Here is a 19,361-nt window from a genome sequence, read left to right as displayed (position 1 = left end):
TCTGATGGGCGAACATCTTGTTTACTGTCCTCTGGTATGTGGCTCCAGCATTCTTTAGCCCGAACGGCATGACCTTGTAGAAGTACACCCCTTGACCGGTGAGAAAGGTCGTGTGCTCTCTGTCTTTGGGCGCCATCCTGATCTGGTTATACCCTGAGTAGGCATCCATAAAAGAGAGTCGCGCGTGGCCGGCCGTTGCATCGACCAGCTGGTCGATCTTTGGGAGGGGGTAGCAGTCTTTAGGGCATGCATTGTTGAGGCTGGTATAATCAACGCACATCCTCCAGCTTCCATTGTGTTTTTTCACGAGGACTACATTGGACAACCATCGAGGATATTTGGCTTCTTCTATGAAGCCCGCGGCTAAGAGCCTGTCCACCTCCTCTTGTATTGCACGTTGTCGGTCAGGGGCCTGGCGCCGAGGCTTTTGTTTCACTAGGCGAGCGTCGGGCGGGATGTTGAGGTGATGCTCCGCGACCTCTGGATCAACACCCGTCATGTCTGACGGGGACCAGGCGAAGACGTCGGCATTTTCCCGTAGGAGACCGATGAGCTGCTCCCGTTCCCGTTCGGGTAGCTCAGATCCGACCTTGACTGTCTGGTCCGGGCGAGCTTCTCGCAGAGGAATGTCAACAGTGGATCCCCTCGGCTCGGGGTGGGGAGTCAGTTTTTTTGTTTCCTGCGGGTCTTCCAGGGACGCCTCGGTCCTGGCTCTCTTGCCCAATGTAACGGAGGTGAGGTAGCACCGTTTGGACTCTCGGGGGCTTCCTGTGACTTCCCCAACTCCCGCATGGGTTGGGAACTTGATGGTCTGGTAGTAGGTCGAGACGACGGCTCTGACCTTATTGAGGGTCGGCCGACCAAGTATGGCATTGTAAGCAGTGGGGAGGTCGACCACCAGGAAAGTGGTCATCACCGTCTTCGACCTTGGTGGGGTCCCCAGGGTCAAGGGCAAAGTAATAGCCCCCAGGGGCGATATTGAATCTCCCGTGAAACTGGTGAGCGCCGAGCACATCGGGCTTAGATTTTCCCTGGCCAGGCCCAGCTTCTGGAAGGCATCGAAGTAGAGTATGTCGGCCGAGCTCCCCGTGTCGACCATGATCCTCCTTATTTGCGCGTTGGCTACCCTGGCCGATATCACCAAGGCGTCATCGTGGTCAGGTCGCTCGGCAGCTCCGGTGGGGAAGGTGATCTCGGGCTCATGTTCCGAGGCTTCGTCTGGAGCGGCTCGGGCATACGCCTTTCGGCCCGACATGGAACCTCCCCCGGATGCGGGGCCCCCAGCTATCACATCAATATGTCACTCGACGGGGCCCTCTGGGCGAGGCGACTGCTCTTTGTTCGGCCGGAGGTACTGGCCGAGATGACCCCTAAGGATGAGCTCCTCGATTTGTCTCTTCAACTTGTAGCACTGTTCAGTGTCGTGCCCGTGCTGTCGATGGAATCGGCAATACTTCGAACGGTCTGCGAGTTCCCGCGGGTTCTTCATCGGGTGAGGGTCCCTGAGGAGCCCCTTTCCCCTCTCGTGCAGGAATATTTCAGTCCGGGAGGAATTCAAGGCGGGAAGAGGGGGCCTCAGGTCAGGTCTGTCCAACTTTCGCCGGGAGGTGGCGGGTTGTTGCTGTCGGGGCGGCTCTGACTTGACCTTTTTGTGCTCCTCCCGCTTTCCAGCCATCCAGGTTTCCGCGGCGATAAACTGACTGGCGCGTTGGAGCATCTCGGGAACCGCGACCGGGGGCCGCTCTACGAACGACCAGAAGAACCTGGAGGGGCGCAGGCCAGTCATGAAGGCCTGCATCAAGAGAGAGGGGTGAGCATCCGACAATCCACGGATTTGCGTCGTAAATCGGTTCATAAAATGGGAGAGGGGCTCATCCTCCTTCTGGTTGAGCCCTAGGAGCAACGCCATGGACGGCTTTGGTCGGGCGTATGCTAGGAAGTTAAGCTCGAAATCCTTGGCGAGCTGATCGAAGGAGGCGATGGTCCCCGGCTTCAGGCCGCTGTACCACGTGCGGGCCGGTCCCCGCAGAGTCGTTGGGAACGCCCTGCACATCAGGGTGTCTGAAGTCCCGAACAGCACCATCTGGGCGCGAAAAGCGGCTACGTGGTCCGCTGGGTCGATGGTGCCGTCATACGCGTCCAGCGAGGGGAGGCGGAAGTGCGGCGGGATCGCCTGATCTTGTATCTCGGGGGTGAACGGAGATCCTTGGTGCCTGTCCGTCCCGAGCTCTCCCCTTGACTTGCGAACCTCCTGTTGTACCTCGTCAAGCCTTTGACTGACGAGGCGTAGTTGAGTCCGTAGGGCATTTGTCGAATCGGCGGTTGGAGCCTCGGGCTCGGGACGGCTCTCCGTTTCTTCTGCTTTTCGGCTCCCGGGCCGAGCTACGGGGTTTTGAAGTGAGATGGGGGGCTCAGTAAGTGGTGTGCGAGTCTGGACAGGGGTCTCCCGTTATGGTGAGAGCCGGGTCGCGTGCGGAGGGGTCCGCTGGGAGACGATCGGGATGATGGTCTGGACCATGCTTGTCAGGGTCCGGACCTGGTGGGCGAGGTCATGAAAGGCCTTGGGTGACACTTGCGACGGGCCGGCGGGTGCACCGCCGGGGGGCGACAAGCCTGGGTCATTGAACAATTGCCAGTAGCGTTCTGATACCGCCGCGGGGCGTTCGTCGTGGGTTTCATCATGTGGGGGATGCTCCCCCAAGGCGGGGAGCGCAGCAGCTGAGGATCCGCTGAGGTGGATTCGCTGATCGCCTGACATTTGGAAAGCCCTCCTTCTAGCGCCAATCTGTTACAGATTCGTAACTTTTTTAGTCGTGACCTCGGGGTCGACGCGGTTGGTTCCGGGCTCCGAATGGCTGGGATTAGACGTGGCTTCCCTCGGGGTGTTGTGGTGGCTGACACAGGGGACCTGGCTGGAAAGTTCTGCGGCGCCAAGTGGATTCAGCAGCGATCGAGTACCTGCACATAGGTCGGGTCGGTTGCTCGGCCCAACCCCTCCGACGATCAAGTTAGTGATGGGGGAGAGGAGTTTTTTTGAGTTCCCCCCTGCCCGTGGGGAGCCAGGGGGTATTTATAAATGGGTTTGATGTTACCTGATGTGCCATCCTGTCGGGGCAGGGTCGTACCTCTGACGGCGTCTGTTGTCGTTATGGACGTTGTGTGGTAGGCCGAGTCGCCGCAGGGCATGAGGGTGTCAGTCAGCACCTTCGCCTGCCTCGGTCGGTCCCGAGGGGTCAGCCGAGGAGGTTGTTCGGGTACGGTGGGTGTGGGTGCGTGTCGTGTCGTTGTTAATGCTCGTTCTAGGGCAGTGTGCCGCCCAGGGTGTCCGACGTGGAGGTGTATTACGTCAAATCCGGGGTGTTACGTTAAATCAAATTTTCTTACCCCTATCAATTTCCACTTTTAGTTGTCCTCGATGGAACAACAAGAAGATAAGATAGATGGATCATGCCAAAGCTGGAGCTTATTGGTTCGGAGTGCTTAGCTGACGGATGTGCTTCAAGTACGAAAAATGACGAATGCTTTGTTTTTGCGTTCATCAGATGGTTGAACAATATGCACTACTCCCAGTGTTTCTTTATTTGTTTTTTTCCTTATTCTTCTTTGGTAAAGGCAAAGGGTGAATACAAGATTTCTTTCGAGACCTTACTTTTGTAAAGACAAAGGGTGAAGACAAGATTTCATCTAAGTTCTTATTGATGATAATCGAAGTCGTTCTTCACTGTATCAACTGAATGGTAGATCTTTGAAAAATATTTTGATGAAATTTCAAAGCCACAACTTTGGTAAGTGAATCTTGTACAGCTAGAGTAATTAATATTTTAGTCATAAAAAAAAATTAAATGATATCTTCAACCCTCGACCCTTCGATTTATTACTTTTTATACCATCAACGAACCACATTATACTCAACTTCAATGAGCTATTGTGTGGGTAGGAGGTGATAAAAGAAAATCTTGAAACCAAAGCAACAACTTAGAGAATCAATAATAATAAACACAAATCTAGAAAAAAATGAAAGATATAAGATCTATGTAGTTCGATGTTCATTATCTATGACCACTATGAAAAAATAAATTTAATTCTCTATAACATTTGAATATTAAAATATAAAATATTAAATTATCTCTTAATTAACTTACAAATTAAACTCAAATCTCGTTGTATATTATTTCACACAAATCATTAAAAAAAATTTACTCTCGGATATTCTAAATTTACCTGAGAAAACCTTAGGAGTAATCAGAGTATTTTTTCATCCACGCGTCATCCCTTACCAAAAATTAAAGTTACGTGAATCATTTCTATAATAACTGAATTCTAATTTTTCAGAGTCTTCTTTTTCCCTTCACATCAGGTCTTTAATAGGCCAGCTACATTTGAATTCTTAAACATGATTGTGATGTCGGAAGATGCACAAAAATTGAATGCTGACTACCAATCACCTTCTAAATTATTCACTCTCGCCCCATTTTTGATTTGGTTGTGCAGTCTCCATCACATTAATAGATTTGGACGTTGAACGTTCGCATGCTCGTGCATGGAAAATGTTTGGTATTTTAAGTCTTGTGTCAGCCTCACTACTTCACCCAATTTTTGCAGCATTTGACCCAACATTTGGAGGGCAACTACTAAATCAACACCCAATCAATTATCCATGAAGCTAAATCATCAAATCATGGAGGTGAAGTGTGAGATGAAAGCATCCAAATCAAATTTGTTCGTGAGCCCAATCTATGAGCTGGATCCCGGTGAGTGTCCAATGATGAGCATATGTAACGGACAAGGACAGATGAACTCCTTCGATTAGACACCTATCGACAATTATAATTACTCCAATGTTCTGCTTAGGTTTGGTCTCGACTAACTCCTAAATTGTCCAACTCCAACTCAATTAGGGTACCGATCGATAAACTGACGATGCTGAACGGACGGATGATCTTTGACGACAGAAAATATGGACAGCCGAGATGGGCAGTTGAAATGTTGCAGTCCTCCACGTAAATTGGAGCGGATCTCAACATCGCCGGGAAGCTGCTACTTGCAACGTGGTTGACTACCGTAACGGAAAACCGTCTCTAACGTAATTGCCACCACCTCCTCCCCCCCTACGCGTACATTTATACACGTACGTTCGAGCAATAGACTGTCCGCCCATCGCCATCGCTCTTTGGCCTATCGACACGTGTACCGATTCGTGCGGGGCTCATCTATGGGGACACTGTTTTACCCAACCATGAAGCAGTTAGTGGCGGGTTGCACAACTTTTTTTTTTTTTATCCCGTAACGACGCGTCCGGTATGGCTGCATCCACGGGGAGGGGCATTTCCGTGAAATCGATGCCGTAATAAACATAGGCGCCTCCTTGTTCCGATCTACCGTCGTTAATGGTCGTCTCCTTCTAATATTTTCATCCTCGTCCCATTTCCAACTCGGCGGCTCGACTCGCCCCATCTCTTCTCTCCCTCTTCTTCCTCGAACGTTCGCTCTTTTGTCTCTACCAATCTCCTCTTTCCCCTTAAACAATCATATATTTCGATTGATTACGAACCCTAGCCCGAGATCTTCCAGGAAGATTCCTTCGATCGGTTCCCGCTATTTAGGTTGGAAATCGGACTGGAATCGTTCGTGCTTTGGTACTTCCGTTTTTGGAACTTGTCGATCGGTTCTGATGAGGATCTAGGGTTTTGAAGAACGAGTCCGGCTTCAGTGAAGTGAATTGTTGCGTTGGGGGTGATCGATGGCGGGCGCCGGGCGGAGTGGATCGATTCCTCCGTTAGGTATGTAGTTATCTGCTCCTTCTTTATTCTTTTGTTTCTCTTTCCATTTCTCGGAGTATGATGAATGAAATTTAGCTTATTGATTGCCTTGATGCTTGGTTGTGATTTCTTGATTTTGGTATTTTGGCTCTAGTAAGGTTTACTGGTGCCTTCGCTATCTCGTTTGAGTGCATGTTGATTGGTTTCTGTGGTTAGATATACGTTTCTTTTGTTTATCAACCACAACTGTTTGACATGCTTTTGATGTTGTTTCGTTCAATACATCGTGAGATGTGATTGATGTGGATGAACCAAATCACATCCAGATTCATGAAACAGGTTGTTAAAGTGAATACTTTGATTTCTTTTATATTTGCAATTTCTCTATTTGGGTATATTAGTGCTTATGAAACAAATATGAGAATGCAATGACTTAATAATAGCTAGTTCTGTGTTGTATTAAACTTTGGAGACTGTTCAGATAGTTACGGTGCACAATTAGGTATTTGCAAAAGGAGGAAATGAGTGATTGATGAAACATATAACAATATGTGAATTCTTTTTTCTGTGTTTATCAAACATCATGAACATTATCTTCTAGTATAATGGGAAATTTCTTATTGACAATGTATTTTTTATATTAATTCAAAGCCTGGCCTGTTATAACAGTGGTAAGCTGGAAGAGTTGAAAGTGCTTAATATATGATGGGGTGGTAACTATAAGGAACAGCACATATACTTCACATTTACTTACTATATTGAAAATCAAGAAGGGACAACTCAAATTAAATCATTGAGTTTTTGGTGGCTGATATAGCTATAAATAGAATGGATGACAGGATTGAACATATTATGAAATTAATAAAGAGTTCCAATGTTGTCAAAATATGGATGCTTTTTTTCTCCTTAGAATTTTTGCCAAGTTTTAAATTTCTTGATAGGGCCAGGTTCTGTGTTAAACTAAAACTGGAAGTTGCTCTGGCAGTCTATTACTTGTATCGAAAGGTACTTATGAACCATCTGCCTTTTGGAGACTGGGAAGGGCTAATCATGCTCAATATATCCATATACAATGGAGAAACTCTTTTCTTGATTTCAACCAATAAAGATTACATCATTAGGTACTACATTTATTGAAATACCCATATACATTGGGGAATAATGGGAAAACTCTTTTCTTGATTTGAACCAATATCAGGTTATGTTGGACTAAATTTACTGTAATACCAAGGCATGCTATTCATTTATGTTAAGGTTTTCAAGTTTGTTTAGGTTACTACTAGCTAACATTTATAGACCATGTTGCACTCTCTTCTATCTTTCTTCTTGGTGGGCGAGAAATTTTTGTATTTGTAGGAAATATCAAAGCATATTTATTATTGTTTCTGAACAGTGTCATGTTGCATGTAAATAATCTTGTTAAAGAAGTCCGTAAATAGAATTAGAAGTTTGGACATATGATCTTTCTTTGGTTCATTTTTGAAGCACAGATTTTTTATCTGGATGTAGTTCTAGAAGAATTTGATATATCCCTCATGGATTACTTTTGGATATATCCCACTTTATATTGGGTTGTTATGCAAAATACCTCCTGGATTATAGCTGTGCACAATTTTTTAGGCTCTAATGCATAGAGGAATATCATAACACATATCAAATGTCCATTTTTTAGTCATTGTTACTGTATGGTCATTACTTCTAACAGCATTAATTGCTTATCCCAAAAGATTGGACAACCATCTTATATACTTGCTCACCTTGTTGCTTTGGAATTATCTGTGGGCAGCTTTTAGGTTATCATGCTTGCTCAACTAGTGTTGCTTTTATTTGTTATAGTCATGATACCATCATGAGGATTTCATTTTTTGAGGATGACATTCAAAGTAATAGAATATCCATTTTGTTTACATTCCTTACTTCTGGAAGAATTGTGACTTGGTCTATCCTTTCACATATATATAAGAGAGTTTCTATGGGCTAAAATGGCCATTCATTAGATGACGCAATCTTATGATTTAGATGATTATTTATTTGTACAAGTTCTCAAACTTCCTTATGATATCTTATCCATTTTTCATCTTCTTTCTTCTGTGGGCATGCTATGCTTGGTCATGTTTACTTTTATTACTGTGCAATGATTTATTTTGAGTACCAATCACTTGATTTTGTCCCAAAGATTTCTTTAGCTCTTTCTACTCTGCATCAAATTCTAATATGCTTAAAAAGTCAATAACTTAAGAAACATTTCATAGCATGGATTCAAGCATCATAGGATACTGACGCTACCAGCCTATGCTATAGACTCTACCAAACTATTTGACTGATTCAATTTTTATTTTTCCAGTGATATACTGTACAATAGTGTATTGTATTGACATATTGTATTGGTTTGAGAGTAGACCTGTAAGGTATTGGTACTTAAGATTTAATTCTTCACGCATACTATGGATCAATATATTCTATTGGCTTGTGTTTGGGTGACCAAATGAATTACTTCCATCCCCTTGAGGATTATTGAATTCCGTTTCTTTTCTTTAATCTGCTGATAATATGTTCTTATTATGAAAATACAGATATTGAGCAGATACTTGTGGAAGCACAAGATCGATGGTTACGTCCTGCCGAAATTTGTGAAATACTTCAAAACCACAGAAAATTTCATATTGCACCAGAGCCACCAAATAGACCTCCCAGTATGATCTCATGCAACTTTTGTTAGTGACACACTTATTTATTGTTTACTTTAGTCTATAACCTTTTACATCTAATGACAGTTTATGAACTGTATCATTAATTGAATTTTGAGATTGCTTGGACGTTACTTGAATTTTGAGATTGCTTGAACAATAGGTTTTGAACTTGTTAATCATGTTTAAGAAATGCGTCTATTGATTTTGTATGGATAAAAATCTATAACATGAATGCGTTTTTGTTCTTCCCTACTTGTATGTAACTAGATAGATACCAAAATAACTAAATGATTTGTGCCAAGATATGTACAAATATTATTGTCATACCAAAACTGAATACAGAAAATGTAGAGTCTTTTCTTTATCTTTTGCCTCTCTATTTCAAGTATTCAGTTGTTAGATTGGACAAACTTGATTCTAAGTTATTTATATGCTTATTCATCATAAAACTTATTGGTAGGTTTTAAATGAGCTGTATGTTAATGCTGGAGATGGATATTACCATTACTGTTTAACTCGAAAGGCTAAGCACAGGTCTACTGTGTTTTCTGTAACATTTCTGTATTGGATAATTTTGTCATGTTTTTTCTTTGCTTCAGGTGGTTCTTTGTTTCTCTTCGATCGAAAGGTGTTAAGGTACTTTAGGAAGGATGGTCATAACTGGAGAAAGAAAAAGGATGGGAAGACTGTGAAAGAAGCTCATGAAAGGCTAAAAGTAAGTGAAACTGGTGATGGCACATCTTTCCATGCTTTGTTTACAGAGTAGTTGATAAACTTATTCTTTTGATTTTAACTAAAACACTATTAGGTAAATTTCCTGAAATTATGTTTTCAAAAACATGTAGTCCCTTAGAAAAGCATGCTCTTTAGTGAATGAATGGATATACATTAGGTGATGACGTTGCCTATCACATCATGATTTTTGGGGTCCACACATGAAGCGCGTGAGTAGGTTAAATTGGTCCATCTAAATAGCTTTTTCGTATATATAAAGGCTAAACTTTAACATGGTAGATAATATCAAGGTAGGCAATACCAAATGATACTGCCCGGTATGGGCGGTACGTACCGGTCCGACGGCATACCGGTATGCGGATCGCCCGCTACCGGGCGGAACGAAAAAAAGTAATAAAATAATATATATATATATTAGAAAAAGGCGACATTCGGCGATGTTGCCGAGGCGATGTGACATCGCCTTTGTCGGATTATATATATATATTTATTTAAATAAACGAGGCGACGTCGCCTCGCTTGGGAGAAGAGAGAACGATATATATTATATATATATAATATATATATTATATAATATATATATATACCGAGCGGTATACCGAACAGTATACTGCTCTGTATACAGTTTCGTACTGTACTGAGCGAACGTCGAAACTTCGGTACGGTACGAAATTGCAGACCTTGGTAGATATGATTCATACACTATATAATCTGTTGCATGAGGTTTCCATCAATAAAGGGTATAGGAAGAAGGATCAATATATGCAACTTTATCCTAAAGAGAGGTTATTTTTATGACTCACAACTTGATCACTCAAGTTACAAAGAAGCAAATGTGATCAATATATGCAACTTTTCCCTAAAGAGGGGTTGTTTTCATGACTCAAAACTCAAATCACCCAAGATACAAAGAAGCAACCTTACTATTGTATCAATGTTCATCCTCATATTATTATTATATGAAACAAAAGATACTATTAATTTGTTCAGAACATTTAGGAGGAATTGAAGAAAGTTGCATAAACATAGTTTAGTTTCAACAAATTCTTGATAGATATCTAGCGATGGAAGTGCTTATATCTCTTCAAGTTACTTCTTTTTGGAATAGACAATTCTGCACATCATGAATTACTAGAAAAGAAAGTCCCGATAGAAAGATGGAAAAGGGTGAGAGCATGCTCCATCGCCTCCATTTCCTCATTAAGATATTATGAGAGAATTTGATCTGCTTCTCGGGTTGGGTCCGTTGACTACTATGATTGTTTCCAGACGTTGAAGCAACACAACCGAGTTATTCTTTTCTATCTGGGAAGCAAATTAGGTCACTTTTCTTCTGGTATTCTTTCATTTTACAAAGTGACTGTTCATGTTGATGACAATTTGGTGTAGTTGCCACTAGGGAATTGGGAAGCCTTACTTGGTAGCTATTGTAAGGAAAAGAAAACATTTTATTTTTATTGTAATGTAGTTCATTTGATACATGTATCTGCATATATTACTGCATCTTTGGTGTGACTAAATTTGGATGCATGTACATGTTGTTGCCTGACAGTGCCTTTGTGTTAAGTTCAAATACTTCACTAGAAGGTGTCAAATCAGTTGGATGGTTTATATAGTTGCCACCTTAAATTTTTATTTGCTATTTTCTAAGTCAATATTTCAAAATCTAACCGAACTGAAGTTCATGATTTCAGGTTGGAAGTGTGGATATGCTCCATTGTTACTATGCTCATGGTGAGGAGAACGAAAAATTTCAAAGACGGAGTTATTGGATGTTGGATGAGTAGGTTCTGAATATTCTCTCATATTTATAGGTTACAAAACAGAAATCATGATTCATATTCTATACCTCCTTCCACAATGCAACAACTTCTGTTGGTTGAGTTTTATCATACTCATGCTTTGTTGATTCTGGAAGTATTTCTAAAATGTAACTGTCACTCTATTTTTTGTGACTACTTATAACATGGTTTATATGTTGTTAATAGGACAACTGCTAGGTCTGTTGGACCCAAGATGGATATTATTAATGCCATCATGTCTAAAATATATCATGACGTTTTCTTTTTCATATTATTTTGCCAATTCATTTACATGTTGATGCTATGCACCTTAGATTGAGCTTGGAGGATATGATGATGCATACTTTACTATAACAAGTTCATTTTGTTTTAAGAATGGAGGCGTATGAATAACAATGAAGTCGTTATTATAAACTGAACAATTGTTTGTGAAAGATTCAGTTAATGAACTTCATTGTTGTGAACTTTATATGTACTTTCTTTATTTGTATTTATACAAGGTTACATTTGCCATTTAAGTACCTAATATAAACATAGAAACTTTACCAGTGTTTTGTGGTTTTCTAAATGCTGTAAGTGACCAATGCTAGTCTTTTCTTGGACATGTATCTATATTCTACTGTGTAAATGGTTCGGGACTCTTAGTTTTAGACTTCCAAACAAATTATAATGATGTTAATTTATTTGTATGCTGAGTACCCACTGTTAACATTATTGAGGCCAATAGTTTCCTCCTGCATTTATGGAAACCCTTTAAAATAGCATGTCTAGCTGTCATATTTTACATTCCATTGGATGAATATGCTCTTCACTTGCTTCTTGTTGTTTAGTCTTGGAAAAATGGAAATGCCTAATTATCCTAAATGCTAGTTGAAGGGAACCAAGTTTGTTTTCTATGCATTTTTATTATTTACCTAGGCTACTACATTATTTCTTTTATCAATTACTCTTCTCCCATGAAAGCTTAGTTGTTGATAACAGGAGAAGAAAAAATTCTGGAAACAAAATAGACAACATAAGCATCAATGTTCATAATTATTAAATGGTTCAGTTTCCAAAAGAACACAGGTTTTGACTCGTGCTTATCTGCAAAAAGTTGTTAATTTTATAATTGTGGCTTTTTGCATTACTTTCATTTCTTATTTTTGTAACCTTAATGGAGAGTCATTTAATGCAGATGAGCTTATATATTTTGAAATTATTATACTTTGATATTAGACTATGCTAAATATTTATTGATTTGTCTTTTGTTGCAGGGAGCTCATGCACATTGTTCTTGTACATTATCGTGAAGTCAAGGTTGTAATTAATCTTGCTTTTTAACTAATTGCATTGACCTCTTTTATCTTTAGTATCATGTTTATTCAATGTTGCAGTTAGTATATATGATGCCTCTTGTGGTTATTATTTTTCCTGTGTCAGAATGTCATGAAAGTTACTCGTGATCACTGTTTTTTTCTATTGTTTACTTATGTTAGTTAATAATGACATATATTAATTTTCTGCATTATTGTCTTGATTAGCTTCATATTCACTTTTGTAATATGTTATGGAGGATCTTTGTTTTGCCATAAGATTTTTGCACAGATGAATGCTTCTCGTATATTTCTATGTTAACTGATGGACTGTTATGAGCATGCCTGAAGAATTTAGGAACACCAAGGCAAGTCTAAGAAAAGTTCAAAGTTAAATAAGTAGAATACTTGAACAATTCTTGAGACCATATCTCTCCTACTACATCCTCCATTTGACCTCAGTCTGGTGGGGTTGCAGTGGTTTGACATCTGCAACCATGGAGGCAGAAGGATGAAAATGCTGCTAGAAAGAGGAGAGAGGAAGGACTAGTGAGAGAAAAAGGGGTGTATTGCATGAGGTCAAAGGTGCAAGGTCACTCAACTAGAATCATGATGGAGCTATGGGTTAGGAATTACATCGTGAAACCCTAAGAAGAGATGAGACAAGCCCTTTTCTTGAAAAAAAATGGATGGAACCAGTATGATTATGTTTGATTATAATCCGAATAATCTTAACTGGGTTAACACATAAGCTGGGACAGTCATTTCCCTATATTGATATTGATATCTGTATACCGAATATCGGTATGTTGTCAGCTTGATATGTTTCACCTGATATGGACATACTTGAAAGTAGATTTGTGAGAGAAATATATTGATTTTAGATTATCGGATTAATATTATTCTGTATTTGTTCATACTAGGATGAGTTTGAGATTGGACAGGATCAGTTAATTGATTAGGATCTATTAGACTATATTGAGTCAGTCAACATTGGCTAAACTGCATCAGTATTGACCAGAAGACCCTAGGATTGGCCATAAATCAGAATCATCTAGGAATCAGCCAAAATTCTTGGTTGAGGTTTCTCAGAATTGGTCATAATATTCTGCTATTGACCATGATCAACAATATGATTGACATGGAAAGAAACGGATCATTTAATTCTGACCATACTGGCATCAATTAGTTTGAGTTGTCCTACCTATACAATTAGGAATTATCAGCCAAAGTGGATTGATTTTTTTTTTCATCTTAACTAACTTTAGAAACCTTGAATTTATTATCTTATCGGTATGTTGATGTTGTAATGAAATTTTATGCATAAATGATTGGTCTTGACTTTTCTTGTTTTGCCTTCATGAGATGTGACTTCTGTTCCAAAGTTCTAGGCCGCCGTGGAATTGTAAGTAACTTATGTTGAGCATGTTCCTCTACTAATTCTTTTGGTTCTTTGCTTTAATTTTATATTATCCTTGTGATGTCCTTATCATATTACAGCTATTATTTGGCTTGTGTAAAAAAAAAAAGAATATCTTGTTTTGATATGCAACATACTTTTTGTACATAACTGTATTTGACTGCTTCTTAGTGGCCCAAAGTTACCTGGAAAATTTTTGTTGATTATACTCAGAGATACTTGTTAAAAGATCATCTTATTATTTTATACCTTCATTTGATGCTTGCTTTTTTTTAAATTGTAAATTTGTAATGAACCTGAAACTATTGATTGCCATATCTTCAGGATAAACCAAGTCTCAGCTATACTAAAGATGTTGAAGAAGTTGTGCAAGTCACCCAAATGGATAATCTTTTCACTTCTAATTCTGCCACTAGTCAGGGTCAACCACCTTCACAAACCATGGATACTGATAGCCCCAGTAGTGCACACACTTCAGAGTATGAAGATGCTGAATCAGGTACAAGCTTTTGCTACATTATTATCTACTGTGCATCATATTAACAGTATAATTCTCTAATTATATACAATCATGCAACTTGTATTTCAGCATACATGAAGCGAAATTTGATGCAGCAGATATTTATCAAACAAGTTCCCGATACCACCCTGTCGCTGAGATGTGGCAGCATGATGATTGATGACTGATGGCTGTTCAACTCTTTGGCCCTTATGTAACCATTCCTTCTGTAGATAGCCTATGTGAGATGTTTTTTCCATGTTTACAATTGGTTTTGGAACTTAAACTGAAATATGTTTTATTGATTCAAATACTCCATGCTTAAAATTTTCCAGTTGATTTCCCTGGAATTCAAGCTGCTGAAAATAATTCGAGTGCTCAAGAGGATACAACTTAATTTCTAGATGTAGCAGACCTTGGATTTAGCAGGTCCAGAAATTTGTTTGATCTAACATCCTGGGATGAAATCCTGAAACAATGTGCAAAAGGCTTCCAGATGATCTTTAATACTTGGGGATCACAGGTTGCCACCATGGACGACAATCTAAGACTTCAATCTTTGATACTTGGGTCCTATATGCAGATGATCTCAGCACCATGGATAACGTCACCCGTTCACAGGAAAAGTACTTTGCAGGTACTGTATATATTTATATGTGGCTACATTTTACTTCATTGTAGGCCAGAACTAAAATGCTAAATAGAGCAGGTTGATCTTGCCGAGAGATAAGACAAATGTTGAATGACTATATTTTCACTTGAGCTTAATAATGTAGGTGATTGACTTTTATACTTTCCTGTGCCTTGATTTTCTCAAATACATCATCTTAGCTAATATTTGGGATGTCGACAGCTTTGTTAACTATGGCTAAAGATTCCTGGAATTCTTGGCATTTTAACCTTATTCTCCCATCTTTGCCATCCATAAATCTCTTACCAACCATCAGAGTTAAATAACATATTGTGCTTTTGATTTCATGCTTAGAACTGTATGATGTTTTCATTTGCTGTTTTTCTACATTATATGCTGTATTAAAGCATAGCTTCTTAAAATGAGCTTTTTATTGTTTGCATTGCTTATTTTTTCTGCTTAGTGAAACATTTGTGTTAAAAAAGAATCATTGGTCCAGAGTTCTGTTGATATTGCATCTCCTTTTTCTCTTTGAATTCTGTCTTCTTTTTTCTTTGAATATTGTCTTTTTGCTTTTATTGCACAAAATTGAGTGTTAACTTGTAGGACACAACTAATTAGTAAACAGGATATTTCTGACTAGTTAACATGCTGAAAATTGTTTAATTTGGGATTTACATTCTAAGCCTGTACCAGTCTAAACCACCACAAATTTGTCATTGCTGCACTAATTTAGTTTGTTTCTTCTGGAAGCACATCATGAATGGCTACCATGTTTTTGGCTCTTATTCATGAGAGTGGCCTTCTTGTGCTAATCCCTCGCCTTGCTTTCGTAGTGATAGAATATGCTAGAATGCTTTAATACTTTATACACCAACTTTGTTGGACATCCAGTCAAACACATGTTTTGATTTGGTTAACTTCCCTTTTCAATACCAATCAGCCCCTCTAATGTGCCAAATTAATATTCTAACATCTAGCCACCATTGCTAAAAGAAAATAAATCATCATTATTTAATATTTCGTTGAACTTGTGGGTGTTTGACAAAGTGTGTGTAGGAAACATTGCTGAATATGGAAATCTTGTAGATGTCTTCATGGTATATCAGCATTTCCCTTTGCGTTTGTTTGGAGAAGTTTTCTTTGCTGTTGTAGCTCTCATTAATAGACTGTAGCTGAAGAAATGATTATATCATTCAGAAAAGTTCTGCATTGAAGATTTCTAATGCTGACATTAATTCACTTGATATGTCAAATATTGAATTTGAAAATATCACATTTATGGAGGATAGTATCGATTGCACTGCTCTTGTGAAACATCCATCATTCAACTATTCTAACACAGAATAAAGAAATATGATGGCTTCTTAAGGTGGATGAGCAAAGACTTTGGTGAAGTTGATCACTTGCATATGAGATACAATTCTGGAATCGTCTGGAATGTCATTGGAAGTGAAAATGTCATTGAAGATCCAATCATGTCAAACTACAGTCATGTAGATCCATATGCAAGGAGTCCCACACTTTCCTAAGACCTGTTGTACAGCCTACTGGTTTCTCTCCAAATTATGTGTATGCTGGCTTGGAGACTATGGTGTGCGGTATTAATATTCTTTTTGTGTATTTCTGAAGCAGATTAGTCTTCTTGATGGAATCAGATTAACATAGTTGTTCTTTTCTAATTTTGAACCATCATTTCAGCACTATCGCGTCTATGTGGCAGGTTTCAATTGCTGGGATATTTTATATTAGCAGAGCTTCTAGCTGATGGAACTTTTCAGTGTCAATCTCCTCCACATAAATCTGGAAGGGTTCCATTATCTGACACCTGTTCCAATAGGTTTTCTTGTAGTGAATTGTGAGAATTTAAATTCGGACAAGTGACTCTCACTCTGATGAAGATTTCCAAATTCTATAGTTGCAGTGCAAATGTAATGCTTCTTTCTGTGTGGATAGACAAGTTACTATTTTGGGAACCACTTGACTACCAAAATCTAGGAACCAAAACCTTAACAGAGAAAACTTATTAGGCAGTAAAATTTATTATTATCACCATGGAAGCTGATTGTGAAACTTCTACTCTGCTCAAGGAAATCAATGAGGACTTTTCCCCTCATACAGAAAACAGTCATTTGAATTATTTCATGAGTTGGCTTCTTTAGAAACTAGCCATTGGTATCCTCGGCATCTTATTAGATGAGAATGAACAGGATGTGTTCATCTAGTGGTAGCTCTGGATTATGCTTGGACTATAAAACTAATTGTAGCCACAAGTGTCGATGTTAATTTCACAGATATGCATGGATGGACAGTCCATCACTTGGCAGTATTTTGTTGCCGGTAAATATCTAAATGTCATTTTCTTTCCTTATCTTTAGTTCCTGTCTATGTTTAATCTTGTTTTCTCAATAAATAAATGTCAGTAGGAATGTGGAGAAAACTATATTGTTGTGGAGGCAAAAGCTGCATACATTGCATGGTTTTCGAGCAGAGGCACCATCAGAGAGACAGACCATGCAAAGGCCCATAAGGATGACTATGGAAGAAAACAATCTTAAGCTGGCTGCAGACAGCCCTTGCAAGGGTCAAGTCCATGGATCAATACCCAGAAGCTAGAGATAAGCAGCAAGTACTTGTACCTGTTGTCAGAGAACTTGAGGTGCCTAAGGTAATCATATCTGTTCACTTGGGAACTCTTCCATTCTCATTAGTGCCATACAATCATGAAGTAGTCATTCTGGTAAGTTTTGTAGAATTTGTTATCTATTATGAATTGAAATGTAATGTTGATTTTCCATTTGCAACTTAGGCTAAATACTGTGCTGTAATTCATATTGTATTCTTAAATTTTCTTTATGTAATTAATACCAAGGTAGCAACTCAGGGAATTGGCGCAGATATTCTTCTGTGATCAATGGTTGTCTGTTACTGGGTGTAACGGACACTCAGAATTTCCCTATTGTATAAATATACTCCAGTGAATTCTTCTACTTGGTAATGATTTGGCTTCTATTGAATATCACTTTTGTGATGACCCCTCTTAGCTTCCTGTAGAAGCATCAAACAGATAGCCTTAGATTCTGGTAGAGCTTGAGTACCTGGAAGTTCTGAGTAAATATTTAGTTTATCTTGTTATTGGCTATTAGATTCAATCTTTCAGAATTGTTCAACACTTCCATCTTAGTTGTGTTCACTTTTATTTTTATAGGCAATGCAGGAAAGCATCATGAATGTGTTGTTGGAGGCTAGAGATGGTGATTTTATGGTTGAACAAGAAGTCTTCTGTGAAACAACTTACACCTAGTCCTGGAGAAGGTTGATTTTCTTGTTTTAAAGCATCACCTTCACTGATTTTCGATTGCACCTTTCCATCTAGTGTGACACCTATGGGCATTTTGCTTATATGATGCATGTGCATTCCAATCCAATCTTGAGAGGAGGTAATACCAGATTATCCTCTTGGCTGTAGCTGGTAGCCTGCCATTCACTAACCAGGACTTGTTTGAATTGAAACCATTTCTATTCCATTATTAGTGCCTTATGTTAGCTGATTCAGTTGCCAGTACAAATAATTGATGCCCTGGTAATGTTGTCTTGTAACAATTTTGCTATGTTCCGAATGTAGGATTGCTAAAAGAAGTTGAGAAGTGCATTCACTTCTTATTTTTCTTTCTTTCATTATTTCTTTCTAACTTTTTTTTTAAACCGTGAACAATTTTAATGAGAATCATGTGTTTTCGTGATATGCTGTTACGAGACATAAGGTTGTTAGATCGTTTCGATACTGGGGGTGAATTAGTATTTTTGTAAAAATGTTGGTTTGAAATTTTTGTTCGATGAAATTGTATCGAAAATATGTTTAATTTAAAAGCGTTCGTAAGCATAGTGAACAAGTAGTGTTGTAGATAATTAAATCACCAAGTAATATTAATGAAAAAATAAAAAGTAAATGTAAATCGATTTTATAGTGGTTCAGTCATCGCTATCTATGTCTGCTCCCGATTTTTCTTCCGTTGAGGTCATAGACATTCATTAATGATCTTCTTTCAATAAGCAAAGATTAATTATCTTCTTACAATTCTTTTTTTTCATAGGTTTAGGAGACAATCTTTATAAGTTTCACACCTCTTTTATAATAAGCCAAAAACTTAAAGAGGAGGGGGACACTAAGCACTTTTCAAAACTTTACAATATAGAATCACTAAGCTTTTTGTTCTCTTTTTATGTTTTCTCAACCAAGAAAGAGTAGGGTATTTATAGGTTCTAAATGACTTAAAAAATAGAGCAAAAAAAGATCTCATCCTAGGTTTTCAGGGTACTAGCAGTATCACTATCAGTATTGGGCGGTACTATTGCCTACTAGATTAACAACTAGTAGTACTACCGCCTAGTCCAGGCGGTACTACCACTTGACACATGGGAGACTATGTGTACTGACGGTACTATTGCCAATCTGAGTGGTACCATCGCTTGATAGTCTAGGAGATTGTGTTTGGGCAGTATCATCGTCGAGTCTTTTGAAAGAAGTAC

At 39.2% G+C, this 19,361-nt stretch overlaps 2 protein-coding genes across 10 annotated transcripts; one reads left to right on the top strand and one right to left on the bottom strand.

The window, feature by feature from the left end:
• Nucleotides 1–1,300: 1,300 nt before the first annotated feature.
• LOC135611543 (uncharacterized) lies at nucleotides 1,301–1,909 on the bottom strand. Its single transcript, XM_065107182.1, has one exon. It carries the CDS (start codon nucleotides 1,907–1,909, stop codon nucleotides 1,301–1,303), a length of 609 nt encoding a protein of 202 aa, XP_064963254.1.
• Nucleotides 1,910–5,393: 3,484 nt separating this feature from the next.
• On the top strand, nucleotides 5,394–18,509 carry LOC135581625 (calmodulin-binding transcription activator 2-like). 9 transcript variants are annotated; one of them, XM_065109029.1, is made up of 12 exons: nucleotides 5,394–5,780; nucleotides 8,333–8,452; nucleotides 9,049–9,164; nucleotides 10,879–10,967; nucleotides 12,243–12,285; nucleotides 14,026–14,200; nucleotides 14,291–14,442; nucleotides 14,536–14,837; nucleotides 16,204–16,432; nucleotides 16,555–17,171; nucleotides 17,255–17,499; nucleotides 18,040–18,509. In XM_065109029.1, exons 1-7 carry the CDS (start codon nucleotides 5,741–5,743, stop codon nucleotides 14,386–14,388), a joined length of 681 nt encoding a protein of 226 aa, XP_064965101.1. In that variant the 5' UTR covers nucleotides 5,394–5,740; the 3' UTR covers nucleotides 14,389–14,442; nucleotides 14,536–14,837; nucleotides 16,204–16,432; nucleotides 16,555–17,171; nucleotides 17,255–17,499; nucleotides 18,040–18,509. The 9 variants fall into 9 exon arrangements, with proteins under 9 accessions (XP_064965101.1, XP_009385635.1, XP_064965099.1 ...); XM_009387360.3 differs by lacking the exon at nucleotides 16,204–16,432 and having other exon boundaries at nucleotides 17,258–17,499; XM_065109027.1 differs by lacking the exon at nucleotides 16,204–16,432.
• Nucleotides 18,510–19,361: the final 852 nt, after the last annotated feature.

Source organism: Musa acuminata, chromosome BXJ2-5, assembly GCF_036884655.1.
Source record: "Musa acuminata AAA Group cultivar baxijiao chromosome BXJ2-5, Cavendish_Baxijiao_AAA, whole genome shotgun sequence".
In the NCBI taxonomy this organism is placed as follows: Eukaryota; Viridiplantae; Streptophyta; class Magnoliopsida; order Zingiberales; family Musaceae; genus Musa; species Musa acuminata.
The sequence above is the reverse complement of the archived record's forward strand: the minus strand, read 5'-3'. Positions and strand labels throughout refer to the sequence as shown.